The sequence below is a fragment of the Microcaecilia unicolor genome, chromosome 5 (genome assembly GCF_901765095.1).
Source record: "Microcaecilia unicolor chromosome 5, aMicUni1.1, whole genome shotgun sequence".
Lineage (NCBI taxonomy): Eukaryota > Metazoa > Chordata > Amphibia > Gymnophiona > Siphonopidae > Microcaecilia > Microcaecilia unicolor.
The window spans coordinates 169542340-169564901 of NC_044035.1; the positions used below are offsets into that span (position 1 = coordinate 169542340).

The window sequence follows — 22562 nt, forward strand, 5'->3', positions numbered from 1 at the left end:
GAGCATTGAGCCTGCCATGAGTGGGAAAGCGCGGGGTATAAATATAACTAAAAAAAAAAAAAAAATTACTGTACTGCAGTTTTAGTGGGTTTATCGGAAGGTCTTTGGAAAAAGCTTCAGACACTACAAAATACTGCAGCCAGATTGATTTGTAGTTCCTTTAGGTGTGAATTAGCTGCTCCACTTTTGAGGAGACTGCACTGGTTGCCTGTAAAGGCACGAGTTGTATTTAAATTATGTACAATCACTTTTTCCATTTTGAATGGTTTAGCTCCTGCATATTTTTTGAATGGTTTAGCTCCTGTATATTTATTGGATCTTGTAACTCTTTCACAACTTCATAATGGCCCATCAGATAGATTAGTTCTTTTACTGCAATATCCCAATCCTAAAGGTGTTATTTACAGTTCTGTTTTTGATGGGCTACTCTCTTTTCAGTCTGTAAAGTGGTAGAATTATTTACCATTGAATATTAGAATAATAGCTCAGTCTAAAAGGTTTAAGAAAGTTCTTAAAACACATCATTTTCAATTATTTAATGAGTCATGGTATATATTGTAACTCGCAGGGAATGCCTTGTTTGTGATTTATTGTAAACCGTAGGGAGCTGTATTGGGACCTTGCGGGATATAAGTGCCTTATGTAAATGTAAAATGCCACACCAGTGGCTCTACCCACCATTCCGTCACAATATGTACATTTTCGGCCACTTTGCTCTGCTTGGCGTTGGCTTTGTAAGTTCATAGACTGAATCCGACGGCCACCCCATTGCTGCCACTTTGGCACAATCTGGCATTTCCGCCCGGCACTGACCCCCAATTTATTTGCTATATGGGACACTAAGGGCATATACTTTTTACATCAACTGTTAAATGAAGATGGAACTCTTAAACTCTTTGAGACATTGAGAGAATTTCATTTATCAAGGCAGGCTGCCTTTTCTTATTTACAACTCCAACATTACGTTGGTACGTTACATAAAGTGAAATTGATAGGGAAGATTTATGAGACTTTGGATATAGCATTGACCCTTGAGTCTCAGCAGAAAATTCTGCTTAAGTATCACCATCATCATCTCAAGGATTCGGCATCTCCCTCTGATTTTGCCTGGAGCAGGATACCCGACGCGATAGTTTGGGTGGACAGTGTTGCAGAATCTCTTTGGGGTCTAGAATCCAGCTTCACCCCCCTAGGCCTGTTTTACTCTGTTCCAGGCTGCACTCTCACTATTATGTCCTCTCTGTTGCGATGCCCAGTTGACCAATGTTTGTTTGTTTGTTTGTTTGTTTTCGGTGAGCCTAGATGCTGGGGATACCCCAATTGTGAGAATTATGGCCTGCTCCTCCTTGGTATTCTTCGAGAACAGCAGACCTTATGTTCTCACAAACCCTTCCGCCTCTCCTTGGAGTTGTCTCCTTTTCAGTTTTTATGCTGTAGTATCTAACTGCGGTAACCGCACTCTTGATGTGGAGTGACTCCCGCGCTCCACAGTGCTCTGTTTTTTAGTTTGTTATAAGCTCCGGACCTTGCAACCCAGGATCACGTTACCCAATTGTGAGAATATAAGGCACTGTCCTTGGAGAAGATACAGGTAAGTATCTTCACTTTTCTCAAGTCAGTCCTGGAGTACTCTTTTGTCAGTCAGGTTTTCAAGGTATCCACTATGAATATGCATGAAGTCTGATTTGCATAGACTGTCTCGGTTATATGCAAATATCTTTCACGAATATTCTTTGTGGATATCCTGAAAACCTGACTGGCAAGGGGGGCACACCAGGACCAACTTGGGAAATACTGGACTATATGGATTGTGGCAAAGCGGTTACAGTAGTTTTAGCTGTAAATATCTGTATAATTCCTTTTGAAAATTAGCAGCCAAAGGAGTTATTTACTAGTAGGTGATAAATTTATAATTCTTTGTGAATATTGATCCATAAATTTTTATGGGCTTTCAGGCCAGTGAAAGTCCTTGCTCTTTAATACTTCCTTTGAAATATAAATTAAACTAGTTATATTCTTAAATAATATACCTCTGCCACCATTTAAACTCAAACATGTGGTTAGATATGTCACCATGTTTTGCTTTCTTCCCCTTTTGGGCAGCAAAGTCGAGGGAGGCGCAGATCCCGATCCCGTACCACAATTGAGAGACTGCACAGCCTCAGTGCAGAGCAGAAGTGTAACATTGCCCAGCGAGAACTGGAGGATATGAAACACGACCTTGAGAGGTTGCATCTGAACTCTGATCGAGCTCTACGGAATTTCAAGGTGAGTAACCTAAGCTCCCCCAGTCCACAGTATTTAGGCAGCAACTGTTGTACAAATGAATTCATCAAGAGTCTGAGAAGAGAAGAGACACTTTTATATATTTCAAAGCATCTTCTGTTGTATTCCACTAGATATTCATTGACCTCTCTGGATTTATCAAAACTGTGATTGCTGTTTTTTATAAGTAGGTGACAATGTAGTCACTGAGCTTCATTAAAGTATTTGTTGTTTGGCCACCGGCACCGGCCTTTTCTCTTTACTGTGGGTCACCTCTCTAATGTAACTTCCTGTTTCCTCAGTGGCGGGCCGCAGTAGAGGCTGGCGGCAGGGCAGCATATGGGAATCGCTGCTACCGCCGCCACCGCCACCTTTTGGAAAATAGGAAAAGAAGGTAAATTTGAGGAAGGGGGTGGAGGAAGGAAGGGGGAAGATGCCAGACTGTGGCCCGGGGGGGGGGGGGGGGGGGGGTGTCAGCATCTCATCCCTGCCTCAGGCGGAATCTTGCCTTAGGCCACTCCTGGCTCTTTAAGTCACTATATTTGGAGTTCTTTGAGGCTTTTCCTTCCTGTTCTGGTATAATGAATTGATTTTGGATGGTTTTCTTATCTTGTTTTTGAGTGGAACATGTAGTTTGGATTACAGTGTATTTTGTATTTCAACACCCTTTTTTGATTTTGTAATTATTTTTCTAGCTATAACTTAAAGCTCTTTTCTATCAAAATCCCCAATACGAATTCATGTTTCGAACTCTACTTGCTCTGTGTCAGGGGATAGTCATAATTTAGAGAGTCCTCGCATGCTAAGCAAACGGTCCTCTAGTAGAGCTGAAAAGATAAGTAATTTTGATTGAATTTGAATGTTTTCCATGCTGCTCGTGACTTCTGCACTTGGGATACTGCATTGGTACGTGGCTTTTTGTAAAATTATTTTTTGAAAATGCTGCACTAATAAGGTGATTTTTTTTTTCCATCTGAAAAGTTTTTTTGAAAAATGAGGACCCGATATTCAAAACTATTTAACCGGCCTGGAATGGCTCCTGGGTGGTAAAATAGCATTTTAAAACCTAACTGCGGATATTTAGCAGGTGATAACTAGTTAGGTGCTAATATTCAGTGCCAAATCAGCTATGTTTAGCAGATAAGGTAGGCCGCATAAATAGCAGGTCTATCTTTAACTACTAAGTACTTAACTGGTTAGCGCTGAATATCGGCTTAACTGCTGTGGTCAAAAATGAAACCAGATATGGTCAACGGAAACATCCCGGTATTGAATATCCAGGTTTAATGCTGGCAGTGGACAGCAAAAGCGCTGACCACAGCTGGCTGAATATTGGGAGGCGAGTTTATGGGACCAATGATTATTTTCTTTAGTGGGTGTTTCTTACTGGCTGATTGCCAAAAAGGTGCTACCCCCTATATGAAGTTCCTTTTGTAAAGAAAGCTATTGTATCCTGCTATACATGTAAAATTGATGAATGGTTTGTTCAGCTTTTTATTTTTTTATTTTAGTTACATTTGTACCTCGCGCTTTCCCACTCATGGCAGGCTCAATGCGGCTTACATATACAGGTACTTATTTGTACCTGGGACAATGGAGGGTTAAGTGACTTGCCCAGAGTCACAAGGAGCTGTGCCTGAAGTGGGAATTGAACTCAGTTCCTCAGGACTAGAGTCCACCACCCTAACCACTAGGCCACTCCTTTTGACTATACCTGTTCCATTCTTATATGATTTGGATATTTTATAAAGGCCTATATGCCATATTATGAAATAGTCACCCATAACCAGACCCAGTAGTGCACAGATATTCTACACCTGCTCTGAAGGTTTAAATTTATCCATGTACTTTATAGGAATCATTTTGTAAAGCCTTTTTTACATGCAGAAAAGGGCTAAGACCGTATATGTGTGCACAGAAAGTGTTCGCCCACTTTATGTGATCTGGATGTAAGTGTTCCTTAGAGGCATAATTTGTGCAGAGAAGAGGCATATTTGCGATGTGTGTGTTATAAAATAAGTGGTAAATGCATGGAGTGCAGACACATAATTGCATCTTTTTCAAAGCGGCTGTAAATTTGCATAGGAGCATACTATGGGGAATTTTTAAAAAGATTTTATTTTATAAAGGCACTTGTGTTGCATTTTTAAAATAGGATTAAAATAGGAGTCTTTTTAGGACTTATAAAATTTCTCCCAGGGAGAATTTCTCCCCATGTGTGTGTACTCAGTGTATCTTATAAAATATGCACATCTATCAGAATTCTAACCAACCTGTCTCTGGGAATGCCTTCATGAAAGGGAAAGGGAAATGGGACTTGATATACCAACGTTCTGAGTTTTTTGCAACTACATTCAAAGCGGTTTACATATATTCAGGTACTTATTTTGTACCAGGGACAATGGAGGGTTAAATGACTTGCCCAGAGTCACAAGGAGCTGCAGTGGGAATCGAACTCAGTTCCCCAGGATCAAAGTCCACTGCACTAACCACCAGGCTACTCTTCCACTGTTCCAATAGTGCATACTTTATCTTTCAGCATGCCTTTTTTTTAACTTGCATACCTTGTTTACAGTTTTATAAGAGCCTTTTTCCATGTGTAAAGTATGCTTTTACATTTGAAAATGTTTTTTTTCCTTGTAATTTGTTTCCTTTTTTAGAGAGGAAACAACCACCACCACCACCAATAACCCATAAAACAAAATTAAAAAGGTTGACTTGCCCCCCCCTTACAATATATAATCTTCTTAGGAGAGGAGCCTTTTCTTTTTCTTTTCACTCCTGTCCTGCTACTTCTCTTTATGATGATGATGCCAGCCATCCTAAAGCTGGTGCCATTTTGTTGTATTTCGGGAACTTGACAAAAAGAAGTAGTGGGGCAGGAGTGAGAGGTGACTGTGCCTCAGTGGCGTAGCCAGAAGTCAATTTTTGGGTGGGCCAACAGGTTGGATGGGTGGGCACTAGACAGTGGTGTGCTGGTAAATGTTTAACAACAGGCTCTCTCCCCGGTCCACCTCTGCACCCCCCCATCCACCTGTGCACCTCCCCTAAAAATTGCAGAGCTGGCTATAGCCGGGGAGAGAGCCTGGGGGGGGGGGGGGCAATGCATTACTGTCTACAGGAAAAAAAAAATTAAATGATCCCAGGTTCCAATTTAATTCATGTTTAATGTGGGATAAAATGCCATAAATAAATAAGTAAATAAATATAAACTTTTAATGTTGAGCACCTGATTCTCAAAGTGGACATATTCCAAACACTATAATGAAAATAAAATGATTTTTTTTCTACCTTTGTTGTCTGGTGACTGTTTTTCTGATCATGCTGGCCCAGTATCCGATTCTGCTGCTATCTGTCCTCTTAACTCCGTTTCCAGGGCTTCCTTTCCATTTATTTCTTTACTTTCCTCCTTTCTTCTTCATTTCTTGCTCTATATCCATAAGTAAAAGCTGGGTCCTCTGCAGACTTGACTGTCTAGTGGATCCAGCTTCTGCCTATTTTCTTCATCCATGTGCAGTTTTTCTCCTCTCTTCCTTTTCCCTCATCTCATCTCCTTCCTCATTCTTCCATGTCCAGCATTTCTTCTCTCTCCCTTCCCTCCATCCAGCAACCCTCCTCTCCCCTTCTTCCACCATGTCCAGCAACCCTCCTCTCCCCTTCCCTTCATCCAGCAACCCTCCTCTCCCCTGCCCTCTCCTCTCCCCTTCTTCCACCATGTCCAGCAACCCTCCTCTCCCCTTCCCTCCATCCAGCAACCCTCCTCTCCCCTTCCCTCCATCCAGCAACCCTCCTCTCCCCTGCCCTCTCCTCTTCTTCCACCATGTCCAGCAACCCTCCTCTCCCCTTCCCTCCATCCAGCAACCCTCCTCTCCCCTTCTTCCACCATGTGCAGCAACCCTCCTCTCCCCTGCCCTCTCCTCTCCCCTTCTTCCACCATGTCCAGCAACCCTCATCTCCCCTTCCCTCCATCCAGCAACCCTCCTCTCCCCTTCTTCCACCATGTCCAGCAACCCTCCTCTCCCCTTCCCTTCATCCAGCAACCCTCCTCTCCCCTGCCCTCTCCTCTCCCCTTCTTCCACCATGTCCAGCAACCCTCCTCTCCCCTTCCCTTCATCCTGCAACCCTCCTCTCCCCTTCTTCCACCATGTCCAGCAACCCTCCTCTCCCCTTCCCTCCATCCAGCAACCCTCCTCTCCCCTTCTTCCACCATGTCCAGCAACCCTCCTCCCCTTCCCTTCATCCAGCAACCCTCCTCTCCCCTGCCCTCTCCTCTCCCCTTCTTCCACCATGTCCAGCAACCCTCCTCTCCCCTTCCCTCCATCAGCACCCTCCTCTCCCCTTCTTCCACCATGTCCAGCAACCCTCCTCTCCCCTTCCCTCCATCCAGCAACCCTCCTCTCCCCTTCTTCCACCATGTCCAGCAACCCTCCTCTCCCCTTCCCTTCATCCAGCAACCCTCCTCTCCCCTGCCCTCTCCTCTCCCCTTCTTCCACCAGTCCAGCAACCCTCCTCTCCCCTTCTTCCACCATATCCAGCAACCCTCCTCTCCTGTCTGCCCTGTTTCCTTCCGCCCCCCCCGTACCTTTAAATATTATAGTTTTGCTGGAGTCGCGGGCAGCCGGCATTGAAGACATCGGCAGGCTTATGCCGGTTCCAGCAGCCTTCCCTTCCCTCGTTGAAAGTCGGATGATGGCTCCGCCCTCTTCTGACGTATTTCCTGTTTCTCCGAGGGCGGAGCCATCATCCGATTTGCAACGAGGGAAGGGAAGGCTGCTGGAACCGGCATAAGCCTGCCGATGTCTTCAATGCCGGCTGCCCGCGACTCCAGCAAAACTATAATATTTAAAGGTGCGGCGGGCGGCGAGGCAGATGGGGATCCGAGCTCAGCCTGCTCCCTCCGCTCCGCTGCCTCCACTGCTGGGTGGGCCTGAACCAAAACTGGGTGGGCCTGGGCCCACCCAGGCCCACCCGTGGCTACGCCCCTGCTGTGCCTGCCTTAAGTGCTGTACTTAAAAGGTTTCTAAGTGATGGGGGAGGTGCTAAGGGAGGTTAGTGGGGTTATGGCAGCAGCATCTGGGGAAGTAGGGGGACAGAAAAAGCAAAACTACATCTGAAACAAAAGGAAACGTGTACATTTCTTTTTTTTTTTTTTACTTTAATTTTGTTTTGAAAACAAAACAAAAGAAATGTCATTGATTTTCCTGTTTCAAAAGAAAGTATTCCCTTATTGCCAAGTCCTAGTCACACGAAGTCTGAGGGGAGAGAGAACAAATTATCTTCCCAAGTCTTACTGAGTACGTTCAGGTGGTAATCATGTTGTTTAAGATTTGTAGTGCCTTGCGTAAGTCTTCAAACCCTTGTATATTGTCACTTTCAGTTGTGTAAAAAATTACAGTTGAACATGTGTTAATGAAGGAACTTGTTTCACTGATCTATGCAACATACTCTTAACTTTCAACATCAAAGAAGAATTGAGCAGCTTTGTTCCATTTCTTAAGTTCAAAAAGCTGTTTTCTGGATAAATTAACATTTTTTATTTCAAAAACTCCCGCTGTCAGCTAAACGCGCTGTGATTGGCAGCGAGAGACCTGGAGGGGGGGGGGGCACAATCGAAAGGGACGTCCAAATAGTTTTTTTATTTGGTCGTCCTTGCAGAAGAACACCCATCACAAAAAAATCTGGAGAAAAATGTCCAATTGCTTGTCAGGGCCGTCCTTTTTTTTTAATGTTTCAGTGAAGGACGTCCATGTTAGGCGTCCTCGCACTTCCCAATGCCGGCGGTGGTAATTTGATGCAACTCTCACCCTCCATCGCCCCCAGAGCCGCGCGTTCCCGGGGAGGAGGGTCTGCATGGTCAGCAGCAATCCACCCCCTTCCGAGAGTGGGGCGGCAGGGATCACCGGCTGTACTGGCAGCTGCAGCTTGCGCTCCGGCCCGCGGCTCTAACAAGTGCTCGTCAGGGACGTCCTTTTTGGACATCTTCGGCATGCGCAGAGCAGCCAGCATAACGCTTGGCTGCTCTGCACATGTTCGACTGGCCGACTGGCTGACTGTTTTCCGAGGAAATAGAGAATGCAAGTGAGCTACAATGAGCAGCTCATTTGCATTCCATTTCCTTGATGCATGGCCGTTCCCTACCGATTCGCTATGGAATCGGTAAGGGAACGGCTCTTCCGAGGACTGTAGTGCATCTAGCCCTAAGTGTTCTTCCTTTGTTTAGGTTGTTATCGGTTTGGTGAGGTGTGGTGTGGTGTATTTGATCAATCTATGATGATTGTGTAGTATGGATATGATGTTTTCTGCAAGTGGGGTGGTTAGTGTTAAGTGGATCAGTGTTAAGGAGTAGATTATTAGGAGTAGTTTGAGGGTATTCATTATGCTATATATTTCCTATGGTTACTATTAAGACCATGTTACCCCAATCTGCTCTCCTCACAAGCCTGCCTTCTCCGGTTGATCAAATGCAGTGCAAAAGGCTTCTTCTCAGGCACGCCCATCCTGCTGAAGGTGTCTTCAGTTCACTAGCAATTATTCAGTTTTTACTTTGGTTTTTACTGTCAGGCCTTTCAAGCCTTGTCAGTTGTAAAGTCTCAATATCTTGAAATAAAATAGGCACTTTACTCACGGTCTGGTGATCGGACGTGTTGCCCAGGGCACAGAGACTCCGCAACCCTGGGAGCTGTGTCTGTGTTGGAGGTAGCCACCAGAGGGGGCTTTGCTCTGAGCCCCTCGGATCCTGTCTCCAGGGCCTCCGCTGCATTGCCCCTTCTCCTCTTGTTGCTGCTGCTGCACTCTGGTCTCGGTGCTGTCGACTGAGCCCTCGGTGGCCTCTGCGGTTCCCTCCGAGAGCGTCCTCATGCCTCCATAACTCCATAACTTTTCTTCTTACGGATCCTTTTTCCATTCTTTGAAGGATGTTCTTTTGGTTCTAATAGCCTCTTTCACTTCACCTTTTAACCACATTGGCTGTCGTTTGCTCTTCTTTCCACCTTTGTTAATACATGGAATACATCTGGGAGACTGGGCGGTTAAATGGCAGATGATGTTTAATGTGAGCAAGTGCAAGGTGATGCATGTGGGAAAAAAAGAACCCGAATTATAGATACGTCATGCAAGGTTCCACATTAGGAGTTACGGACCAAGAAAGGGATTTGGGTATCGTCGTCGATAATACACTGAAACCTTCTGCTCAGTGTGCTGCTGCAGCTAGGAAAGTGAATAGAATGTTGGGTATTATTAGGAAAGGTATGGAAAACAGGTGTGAGGATGTTATAATGCCGTTGTATCGCTCCATGGTGCGACCGCACCTTGAATATTGTGTTTAATTCTGGTTGCCGCATCTCAAGAAAGATATAGTAGAATTGGAGAAGGTGCAGAGAAGGGCGACTAGAATGATAGCGGGGATGGGACAACTTCCCTATGAAGAAAGATTAAGGAGGCTAGGGCTATTCAGCTTGGAGAAGAGACGGCTGAGGGGAGACATGATAGAGGTATATAAAATAATGAGTGGAGTGGAACAGATGGATGTGAAGCGTCTGTTCACGCTTTCCAAAAATACTAGGACTAGGGGGCATGCGATGAAACTACAGTGTAGTAAATTTAAAACAAATCGGAGAAAAGTTTTCTTCACCCAACGTATAATTAAACTCTGGAATTCGTTGCCGGAGAAAGTGGTGAAGGCGGTTAGCTTAGCAGAGTTTAAAAAGGGGTTGGACGGTTTCCTAAAGGACAAGTCCATAAACCGCTACTAAATGGACTTGGGAAAAATCCACAATTCCAGGAATAACATGTATAGAATGTTTGTACGTTTGGGAAGCTTGCCAGGTGCCCTTGGTCTGGATTGGCCGCTGTCGTGGACAGGATGCTGGGCTCGATGGACCCTTGGTCTTTTCCCAGTATGGCATTACTTATCCTATATAATAAAACTCACCTCCAACGTTCTAATGCTTGGGACCGTGGCTCCCTCAGCAGGTGGTCTACTAGGCAGCATCGAACTTAATGACGTCAACAAACACAGCTGAATGCAGGAACTGGCTGCTGGCACGTGCAAAAAAAAAAGAAAAAAAAAGGCACCAGACCCACAGTAACAAATCCTATATAATAAAACTCACCTCCAACGTTCTAATGCTTGGGACCGTGGCTCCCTCAGCAGGTGGTCTACTAGGCAGCATCGAACTTAATGACGTCAACAAACAAAGCTGAACGCAGGAACTGGCTGCTGGCACGTGCAAAAAAAAAAGAAAAAAAAAGGCACCAGACCCATAGTAACAAAAAAATAATAAAAAACCAAAAGGGTGAAGAGAGAGCCTCCGGGCAACTCAGCAGGGGCCCTCGACCACACTGCAAGCTGCAGGAAGCTGAATCGCCCTCCAGTCCTGCACTAACCAAAAAAAAAAAAAAAGTGAACACACAGGCTCCCGGCACCTCAGCAAGCAGCAGGAAGCTGAACAGCCCTCTGGACCCGCACTAACAAAACAAAAACAAAGGTGAAGACACAGCCTCCAGCATATCAGCAGGGGTCGACTATAACGTAAGCTGCTTGAAGCCTAGCAGACGGACCAACTTTCCTAACAGCAGGTACACTTATGGGAGAGAAAGGGCAGGAAAAAAAAAAAGAGCACAATCATGAGATTAAAAAAAAAAAGAAAAGGAACTGAAAAACCAGGGGGGGGGGGGGGGGGGAACTACCCTGCACCTCAGACAGAAGGAAGGGGTCATACACACACACACAACACACAGTCTTTCACTCTTTGTGTGTCACACACTCTCAAACACACACACTCTCTGTCTGACACACACACATGTTCTCTCTCACATGCAGGGAGGGGGGAGGAAAAGAGAGGGGCCTGGAACTTCAAGGGGAGACAGACAAAAACACATGGAGAGGGGGGAGAGAACAGAATGAGAGGGAAAGGGGAGAGGACAAATGTTACACATGGATGGATGGAGGGCATGGACAAAAGAGCACAATCGCAGGATTAAACAAGGAAAAGTTACTGAAAATACAAACACATGGGGGGGGAGGGGACGACCCTGCAACACGGACAGAAGGAAAGGGTCATGCACACACACAGAGACAGACACACTCTCACACACACACACACTCAGACTCACTGCTCGCCCCTGTGGTCCCAGAACTTCAAACACAAAAGCTGGGGGTAACTGCACATCTGACAGAATGAGGGGGTCATGCACACACGCAGACACATACTCTGGCACACTGTAGCTCTGTGTCACACACACACACTCTTTTCCACTCTCTGTGTCTCACTGTGACACACACTCAAACACACACACTTTACTAACAACTCTACAGATACCAAAAAAAAAAAAAAAAAAAAACCATTGCTAGCGCCCGTTTCCTTACAAACAGAAACGGGCCTTTTTTACTAGTGTACTTATATGTACTTATGTACTTATCTGGTCTGGGCTTCAACGATGGTATTTTTAAACAAAGTCCATGCCTGATTTAAAGTCCTAACCTTTGTGGCCGACCCTTTCAGCTTCTTTTCAAACCAGTTTGCTCTTTCAAACTGAATAGCGTGGACAATTTGCATTCATCTGTCTTTTGAGTGGCCAGCCTCATATTGTGGAATATGTTACCTATTTCACTGTGTCTTATTGTTCAGTCGGATAGCTTTAGAAGGCAACTTAAAGCCCATTTATTTAAGAAAGCCTTTGATTAATATGTATCATCAAGTAAATAAGGTTTTTGTAAAGATTGTAAGCAGTAGTGATGATGGTGCTCACCTCTGTTATACGCATTGGAGTAGATTCAGTAAATGGTGCCCAATGTTAGGCGCTGGATGATGCATGCTAAGCGTGAATTCTATAAAGGCAGTTCCCTACGGAACTGTCTTTATAGAATACTAGCTTAAATCATTTTCACACCTAAATTTAGCACCTGCCAAATGCTGATGTAAATGCTTACGCCTAACTACTGACAGATGTGGAAATGGAAGTTTTTATTTATTTATTGCATTTGTATCCCACATTTTCCCACCTTTTTGCAGGCTCAATGTGGCTTACAATGTATCGTTCTTGGTGGTAATAGATTGGAACGTAATCACTTATTGTTACATAGAGATTTTGAGTAACATGGTAGAAGTTTAGAACAAGCAGATATTATAAAGACTAGTAAAAGAGGCCTGTTTCTGGAGCAAATGAAACGGGCGCTAGCAAGGTTTTCCTCCCCAATACCCCCCTCTCCCTCCCTCCCTACCTACCTACCTGCTGACCCCTTCGTCGTTCTGACGCCATTGCTCCGCACCTCCTGAACGCACCATACGCCATTGCTCCGCCCTCGGTGTGTGATGCCATTGCTCCGCCCTCAATGTCATCACGTTTGACGTGAGGGCGGGGCCCCGAGACTTGGCGATTTCGGTGGCTTCACCACCACGAACCCTTCGAACCCGTCTTGAAGGAAGTGATGTCAGTAGCTTCAGAATGTTGAGGGTGAGTTTTATTATATAGAGATTTTGAGTAACGTAGTAGAAGTTTAACAAGCAGATATTATAAAAATAGTTCTGAGTAAAGGTATAGGAGATGCATGCATTTATATTTGTTGTTCTATATGGTATGCCTTATTAAAAAGTTTTCTATTACTCTGTACCTAAATCCTGGGAATGCCCATGACCTGCCCATACCCTTCCCTTGGCCATGCCCCCTTTGGAGTTGCTTACAAGAGAAGTTAGGCGCTCAGTTTACAGAATAGGGATGTAGGTCAGTTACATGCAAAACTGCTAATCAGTGCCAATTAGTGCCTGTTAACACCCATTGTTGGTACTTATCTCCACTCAAAGAACGCATCATGTTCAAACTCTGTACCTTGGTCCATAAAATCATCCATGGCGACGCCCCAGCCTACATGTCGAACCTAATAGAACTACCACCCAGAAATGCAAAAAAAATCCTCCCGCACATTCCTCAATCTTCATCCTCCCAAATGTAAAGGCTTGAAATACAAATCAGTGCATTCATCAACCTTTTCCTATACAAGCACACAGCTCTGGAATTCACTGCCACGTAACCTGAAATCGGTTTACGAAATGACCAATTTCCGCAAACTCCTGAAAACTTATCTCTTCGACAAAATATATCATAAAGAACAACACGCGTAACTCTACTTTCTTTAAGTTACCCAGGAAGGTTCTTTAGTGTCTTCTGCTTTCACACTATCATGCACCTAATGTGTATGGCTTTAACACTATCATGTATTTCACCATCATGTACCCAAAACTCGCTGTAAAACCAAATGTACATTCTTTTCTATTTCCTGTATCCACGATGAATTGTAAGCCACATTGAGCCTGCAAAAAGGTGGGATAATGTGGGATACAAATGTAATAATAATAATAATAATAAAGTGCCAGTTTAGTGCTAATTAGCTATTTAGTGCTAATTAGCTAATTAAGTTATGTGTGTAACTGACCCTAGTCTATAACTGTGTGTCCAAATTTAGGTGTCATTTATAGAATTTGGGGGATTAAGTATTATTTAGTTGGAGTCTTCAGAGATATTACTTGTTTTGTTTCCTATGATCATTTTTGTGTTATGAACCTCAGAATTGTTCTCAATTATTGGTATTAAGTTTTTTTTATATTATTAAGTCTTTTATTGTAAACAACTACAAAAAGCAAAAAAAAAAATCTGGGAACAATGTATCCCTGATTCTCCCTCCCCCCCCCCCCCCCACACACACACACACACTCACCCATCCCCTGTTGCCAAAAGTAGTGGCAAGTGGTGGTCAAGAACCATGCTTGGCCATAAAGTCCAGCTGACATGTCCACAGCAGGCTCTTAATCCAAGCTAATAGTACTCCTAGCTTTGTCTGACATCGAAATCCATGACTATATTGTGCGATAACCGACAATATTCAGCACTGACTGGCTAAGTTTAGTGGGCAAATTGGACCGCATAAATAGCAGTCCTATCTTTCCCGCTATTAACTTAACCAGCCAGCGCTACATATTTGCTTAGCCGGTTGTTAGCGCTAGCCAAAACTCCACAGGCTGAATATCGGCCTCATTGTTTTATAAAGCAGGTTTCGCCTGTACATGAGTAGGAGGATCTAGTTGACACCAATAAAGCAAAAGCATAAAATAAGTACGTTCTTGCTCACTCTTATTAGTGGCTTGAGCTAATACTGTGAAATATGCAAACAAGCAGCACTTGTAAATGCAATATTTGGGAAATATAGGAGAGAATAGCCTCCCAAAAGAATTGAATATGGACATGAGACCCAAAAAGGTGGCCTAGATGTAGTCCGTCTATAAACACACTGAATACATGCAGTGGTTGATACAATACACATTCTAACAGCCTGAAGTGGAGAAACATAAGCTTGCAATTTAAATTTATAATTTTGCTCCTGGAGAAGGGCATTACATAGCTTCACAGGTGGTTTAGATAAGCAAGAATGCAGCTGGTCTGATTCTATAGTTTCACCTAAATCATTAGATCAGGTCATGGCCCATTTCTGCAAGTTCAAACTAGGGAAGTGTATTACTATAATTTTATAGCAGAAAGAAATCCGTGGGGCCTTCTCACCGCTCAATAGCAAATACACCTCAAAAGTCTGAATCGTGGTATTAAGTTTTTTATGTATACATGTTTGTTTATTTTATCTTTATTTGATTTTATTGATTATTTTATATTCTGTGAATTTAAATTATGCGTGTAAACTGCCTAGAATCATAGATATGGCAGTTTATACATTTTTTAAATGGAACCTGCTGGGCAATGCCACCCTTTTCCAGTATACAGTGGGGGAAATAAGTATTTGATCCCTTGCTGATTTTGTAAGTTTGCCCACTGACAAAGACATGAGCAGCCCATAATTGAAGGGTAGGTTATTGGTAACAGTGAGAGATAGCACATCACAAATTAAATCCGGAAAATCACATTGTGGAAAGTATATGAATTTATTTGCATTCTGCAGAGGGAAATAAGTATTTGATCCCTCTGGCAAACAAGACCTAATACTTGGTGGCAAAACCCTTGTTGGCAAGCACAGCGGTCAGACGTCTTCTGTAGTTGATGATGAGGTTTGCACACATGTCAGGAGGAATTTTGGTCCACTCCTCTTTGCAGATCATCTCTAAATCATTAAGAGTTCTGGGCTGTCGCTTGGCAACTCGCAGCTTCAGCTCCCTCCATAAGTTTTCAATGGGATTAAGGTCTGGTGACTGGCTAGGCCACTCCATGACCCTAATGTGCTTCTTCCTGAGCCACTCCTTTGTTGCCTTGGCTGTATGTTTTGGGTCATTGTCGTGCTGGAAGACCCAGCCACGACCCATTTTTAAGGCCCTGGCGGAGGGAAGGAGGTTGTCACTCAGAATTGTACGGTACATGGCCCCATCCATTCTCCCATTGATGCGGTGAAGTAGTCCTGTGCCCTTAGCAGAGAAACACCCCCAAAACATAACATTTCCGCCTCCATGCTTGACAGTGGGGACGGTGTTCTTTGGGTCATAGGCAGCATTTCTCTTCCTCCAAACACGGCGAGTTGAGTTCATGCCAAAGAGCTCAATTTTTGTCTCATCTGACCACAGCACCTTCTCCCAATCACTCTCGGCATCATCCAGGTGTTCACTGGCAAACTTCAGACGGGCCGTCACATGTGCCTTCCGGAGCAGGGGGACCTTGCGGGCACTGCAGGATTGCAATCCGTTATGTCGTAATGTGTTACCAATGGTTTTCGTGGTGACAGTGGTCCCAGCTGCCTTGAGATCATTGACAAGTTCCCCCCTTGTAGTTGTAGGCTGATTTCTAACCTTCCTCATGATCAAGGATACCCCACGAGGTGAGATTTTGCGTGGAGCCCCAGATCTTTGTCGATTGACAGTCATTTTGTACTTCTTCCATTTTCTTACTATGGCACCAACAGTTGTCTCCTTCTCGCCCAGCGTCTTACTGATGGTTTTGTAGCCCATTCCAGCCTTGTGCAGGTGTATGATCTTGTCCCTGACATCCTTAGACAGCTCCTTGCTCTTGGCCATTTTGTAGAGGTTAGAGTCTGACTGATTCACTGAGTCTGTGGACAGGTGTCTTTCATACAGGTGACCATTGCCGACAGCTGTCTGTCATGCAGGTAACGAGTTGATTTGGAGCATCTACCTGGTCTGTAGGGGCCAGATCTCTTACTGGTTGGTGGGGGATCAAATACTTATTTCCCTCTGCAGAATGCAAATAAATTCATATGCTTTCCACAATGTGATTTTCCGGATTTAATTTGTGATGTGCTATCTCTCACTGTTACCAATAACCTACCCTTCAATTATGGGCTGCTCATGTCTTTGTCAGTGGGCAAACTTACAAAATCAGCAAGGGATCAAATACTTATTTCCCCCACTGTATATAGGTTTTTGAAATTGATGCCCCTCCTGTATGTGCAAAGAAATGCATGTGCATTTCCTGGCATTCTTGCACATATTTTACTAAAGGCTCCTTGTTCTGAAGAGCCTTTTTGTAAATATTGGAGGAATTCTGGACATCCCAATTTCTGCTTCAATGTCCTATGCCAGTGGTTCCAAAATCTAGTCCTGGAGGCACCCTAGTCAGTCAGGTTTTCGGGATACAAAAAGCAGCAAGGCAGGTGGTCTGCCAAATCCAATTTGGAAGATAAAACAACAAGGCAAACCTTGTAAAAAACAGTTTTTATTAATAGATTAAAAGCTCCCAGAAATTTAACATAAAATGCCTGACATGGCCATGTTTCGCCAGTATAAAATGGCTGTGTCAGGGGCAGCGAGTCACCAGCTGATATAAAATTCCATAAAGTGCTTGGTTGGTGTAACTGTTAAAACATATGCAAGTTAGATTCTGGGCTCAGTCTCTCGTAAAAACACTGTAAAACATGGTAATGTTGGGCATTTTATGTTAAATTTCTGGGAGCTTTTACTGTGTTTTTTTACAAGGTCTACCACCTTGTTTTATCTTCCAGGTTTTGGGGATATCCACAATGAATATTCATGAGAGATATTTGCATGAACTGCCTCCACTGCATGTAGATCTCTGTCATGAATATTCATTGTGGATATGTCAAAAATCTGACTGCCTGGGGTGCCTCCAGGATCAGGTTTGTGAACAACTGTCCTATGCTAAACGAGTCTTCAAGTTTCCTGTCAATGAGTTTGTAACTCAGTTTACCATGCTTACACCCAGTGGTGTGCTGGTAAATTTTTAGCAACAGGCTCTCTTCCCAATCCACCTCGGCGCCCCCCCTCCCCCCCAAAAAATTTGCAGAGCGGGCTATACCCGGAGGGGGGGGGGGGGGGGGGGTGGCGGCCAACACATTACTCTCTCCAGGAAAAAAAAATTAAATGATCCTAGGTTCCAATCTAATTCATGTTTAATATGGGATAAAATGCCATAAATAAGTAAATAAACATAAACTTTTAACGTTCAGCACCTGATTCTCAATGTGGACATATTCCAAACACTATAATGAAAATAACATAATTTTTTTTCTACCTTTGTTGTCTGGTGACTTTGTTTCTCTGATCATGCTGGTTCAGTATCTGATTCTGCTGCTCTCTATCTGTTCCCTTGACTCCGTTTCCAGGGCTTCCTTTCCATTTATTTCTTTTCTTTCCTCCTTCATTTCTGGTCCTCCGCATACTTGACTGTACAGTGGATCCAGCTTCTGCCTATTTTCTCCATCCATGTGCAGTTTCTCTCCTCACTTCCTTTTCCCTCATCTAATCTCCTTCCTCTATCTTCCCTCCATGTCCAGCATTTCTTCTCTCTCCTTTCCCTCCCCTCCATCCATGTCCAGAATTTCTCTTGCTCTCCCCTCCATCCATGTCCAGAATTTCTCTTGCTCTCCCCGCCATCCATGTCCTGAAACTCTCCTCTCTCCCCTGCCCCTCTCTATCCATCCATACCCAGCAATTCTCTTCTCTCCCCTGCCCCCTCTGCCTATCCATGCCCAGCAATTCTCTCCTATGCCCATCCATGCCCAGCAATTCTCTCCCTTGCTTCCCCCTGCCCATCCATGCCCAGCAATTCTCTCCCCTGCCCCCCTCTGCCCATCCATGCCCAGCAATTCTCCCCTCTGCCCATCCATGCCCAGCAATTTTCTCCCCTGCCTCCCTCTGCCCATCCATGCCCAGCAATTCTCTCCTCTGCTCATCCATGCCCAGCAATTCTCTCCCCTGCTTCCCTCTGCCCATCCATGCCCAGCAATTCTCTCCCCTGCCCCCCTCTGCCCATCCATGCCCAGCAATTCTCTCATCTGCCTCCCTCTGCCCATCCATACCCAGCAATTCTCTTCTCTCCCCTGCCCCCTCTGCCCATCCATGCCCAGCAATTCTCTCCTCTGCCCATCCATGCCCAGCAATTCTCTCCCCTGCTTCCCTCTGCCCATCCATGCCCAGCAGTTCTCTCCCCTGCCTCCCTCTGCCCATCCATGCCCAGCAATTTTCTCCCCTGCCCCCCTCTGCCCATCCATGCCCAGCAGTTCTCCTCCCTCCCCTGCCCTCCCGCTCCCATCCAGGTCTAGCGATGTCCTTCACCCCCCCATCCTCCCCTGCCGCTCCCATCCGTTAGTTTCAAATACCTGCCTCGAAGCGCCGCATTATTTAAGGCCTGCCTACTGCCCGTCTCCAGCTGCCTTCCCTGCTTGCTTCTCAGGAGTTTGGTTCTTCGCGCCCTTAGTCCCACCGCGGGAAAAGGAAATGACGTCAGAATGACGTCAGAAGGCGGGACTAAGGGCACGAACCGAGCTCCTGAGAAGCAAGCAGGGAAGGCAGCTGGAGACGGGCAGCAGGCAGGCCTTAAATAATGCGGCGCTTCGAGGCAGGTATTTGAAACTGACGGATGGGAGCGGGAGGGGAGGTAAGCATGGCGCCCTCCTGCCATGCTTACCTCGTGCAATGGAGCCGGCTTGCCCCGTACAACAACCGGCTCGCAAGAGCTGTCAAAATTTAACAAGCGGCTCTTGCGAGCCGGCTCCAGCACACCACTGCTTACACCTCCCCAACTTGTTTTATAAGGATCCTGTTTGAAGTAGTGTCAGAGGTATTTTGAAATTCATACTCTTTCTAGCATCAAGTGTCATTCCAAGCTAATCCAGCTTTCCAATTTGAGAGTAAAGCTTGCTGATATGGGTCACTGGTGCCAAACATAATTCTTCAAACTAGAAATAGCAAATAGCTTGTTATGACAGAGCTGAAGTTCATTTCCTGGAAAATTATCGAGAAGGTATAGTGGATTGTGATGACTCTGTTTTGCTTACATATACAGGCCACTATGGAAGAGTCAGAATTCCGGTGGACAGAAATTAAGAAAGCCATGTACGAGTTTGAGAGGGATATCGGCAAAGGAATTAAGTTGAAGAAAACACCAGTAACAGTTGAGAAAATTATGAGATATTTCGAGGAGAAAACCAGGAGCAGGGTGAGCTTAGTTGATCTACTTTTCATTTTCTTACTGTGCTACAGTAGCTGAGAAAGAATTGTATACTTTTCTGTTGCCAAGAATGAGTGAGATGTTGTGACTTACAGTAGTTTACAAATGGGCTATTCCACATCTAAAAACGTACGTTTAACGAGGGTTCATGAGAATTCATTTTCTTTTCAGGCACTCAAGATTTGGAATGATCTCCCTCGAGACATTAGATCAATTCCAACATATTTTGCTTTTAGAAAGTCCTTTAAAACATGTTTGTTTGTGCTATGTTTAAATCTTTTTTATTGAGAACAACAACAGTTGTACATGTTATACAATGAAAGGTATCCAATCAAAGATCAATGTATTACTTCAAATCAGCTTGTTAACATTTTACTTTTTGTTCCCCCCCTTCCCCCCCCCTCTTCCCATCCCCTCTCCCCCCCCCCCCCCCCTTCCTCCCCTCAAGCTATGAACAAAACCAACTTCAATCAGTGCTACCCTCCATAGGATATATCACTCAAGGTATTGAGATTAAGAAAAACTCTTCCTCATGAGGCAGTAGATTAAAAGCACAACCGGCTGCCTAGGGCCTTGTTTCTTATAGCCCTACGTCTAGCATCTCCACCTTTTACATGAGTCATACAGCTTTATTGTTCACTTCAACACCCTTAAAGGCTAAACCAGTCCCCATATGAACAGTTGTCGACGATGTATGTCTCAGCATCGTCCCCCCTCCTCTTCCTTCCCTCCCCTTCCCTTCCTCTCCCTCCCCCCAGTACTTCTCCCTACTTCACCATTCGCTCTTATCTCCACAGTCATATCCATTCACTCTTGTTTGTGTTATAATTGTACTTGTTTGCTGTAATTTATAGCTAACTAAATATAATTCCCTTTTATGTAAAGGCTTATTCTGTTTATCTGCTTCAGATCCTTTGGGAGAGTTGGCAGTATATAAAACATGAATAGAAATAGAATAGTTATTAATGAAGATGTACAATGAGGAAAATTAATATAAGATGCTTTCAATTGCAAAGTGATGGAGTTGAGAGGGCTATGCTGGATTATTATGGGATTACCCAGAGGTATATGTGTATAAAAATAGGCACTTGAAAAAGCCAGTGCCTGCAGTGGCCTGTTATTTGCCATAGATTATTATTAGGATTTATTTATTAGGATGATTTTGGAGCAGATAAGAGGCAGAGCTAGAGAGGTGTTGGCAGTTATGCATATACTTATACAGTTGAATACATGTATGCCACCTAAAGTACTGTAACCAAAGCTCTTTCTCCTAAACCTTCCTGTCTGCAAGAATCTTAGCCATCTGGGACCATTCTTCTTGTGTTTGGTCATAACATCCAAGGCGTCAATCTGTCAACTGCTCTATCTCTCCCACAACCTGCAAACAAATCAGTCAGCCCTTCAAAGTGGGTCCATTGCTTTGTTTCCAGTTAGCTGCAATCTCAGTACAGATAGCAAATTTTACAGAAACCACAGCAATAATTCCAGTTGACTTCACAAGTTCCAAAATGAAGAGAACAGTAGTTACATAAAAAAACAAGGAAGGAGTAAACCACTACCTCATCCCCACTGTTAAGGTCCTATCAAACATAGCCCCCCGCTATTCTTTTAGGACTAACCACCAAGTTCTTTCCTTGCAGTTCCCTCCTGAACCTGGATGAAAAAAACATACTTCTCTCTAATCTTATCAAATAGTTACATGAAAACTTCAAGACAAAACTCATTTCCCAGAGCCAAAGCTCTAGGATGAAGAAATAGAAATAGAGGACAAGCAGACCCTAATATTCTCACATCTGGGTGACGTCATCCGACGGAGCCCGGTGAGGACGCTGACTAGCAAGTAATGTAGAAGCTTCTAGCATCATCCCACTGCACATGTGCTGATGCTTTCCTGCCTGACTCATGAGCGTGGGTACTTTAGTCTTTGTTTTTCCGTGGAGCTGAGAGGACATGTCTCTGGTTTCTCTCTCTCATGCTGTGGGACTTTTTTCTCTGTGCCTTCCTGTGTGGTTTTTTTTTCCCTCTTGTTTGCCTTATTTTACCTTATTTTTCTTAAATATTACTTTTTTCCTCCACTTTTTTTGTTTTATTAGAGTTTTCGGCTTTTTAAAAGTTTCCTTTCTTTTTCAGGTATGATTATGCGGTTTATTCCCCTTTTAAAACTGTTCAAGATTGAGGAGTTTAATTTAGCTGTGATTCTTTTTTTGATGTCTCACAAGACCCCCAGTAGTTTTAAGAGGTGTGCCCAATGTAAACAGGTGATTTGTGTCACAGACCCACACTTTTGGTGCATCGGGTACCTTGGACCTGACCATGATCCCACTCTCTTGTTTGCAAATGCAGGTGAGAACTCAGCGGGCATGGAAGGTTCAATAGGAGCAGCTTTTTGGCTCCTTGTAGGGCTGCTATATCAACAATGGCACTGGCAGCATCAACCTTCATGGCAGCTCAGACTTCAACATCCACTGAGAGTGCACCAGCATCGAGGAGTTCTCCACCTGCTTCAACATTGGGCACTGATAGCAAGCCCCGGGACCGGTTAGCATCGGACCCGACAATGAGGGCGCATAAGGGTTTGATATCATGGCACCGAAGGACCGGGACCCTATGCATCAGGTGAAACCCAGGAAGCATAAGTGTTGGTCCTCCTTGATGCACAGTGCCAGGAGCACCAGGGCATTGGATCCACCAATATCTGAGATGCACCGATACCTAGAGGAGCACTCCCCCTCTTTGGAAGAGGTGCCAGTGTTCAAGTCATTGAGTGGCCAGGTCCCAGCTACCGGTTTGACATCGACGCCATCTCAGGCTGCCTCTCTCGCAACTCCCATGCCTTTACCGATGCCTGCCTTTGATGAGCGGCTCCAGACCATGATCAGAAA

The 22562-nt window shown here is 44.5% G+C and overlaps 1 protein-coding gene across 1 annotated transcript in view; it reads left to right on the forward strand.

Annotated features, from left to right (window-relative positions):
- CCDC113 (coiled-coil domain containing 113) overlaps window positions 1–22562 on the forward strand; it is a 184857-nt gene that overhangs the window by 54447 nt on the left and 107848 nt on the right. The window contains exons 2-3 of the mRNA XM_030205001.1: window positions 2104–2268; window positions 19516–19668. Coding sequence (XP_030060861.1) covers window positions 2104–2268; window positions 19516–19668 — 318 coding nt within the window. The remainder of the gene's footprint in view (window positions 1–2103; window positions 2269–19515; window positions 19669–22562) is intronic.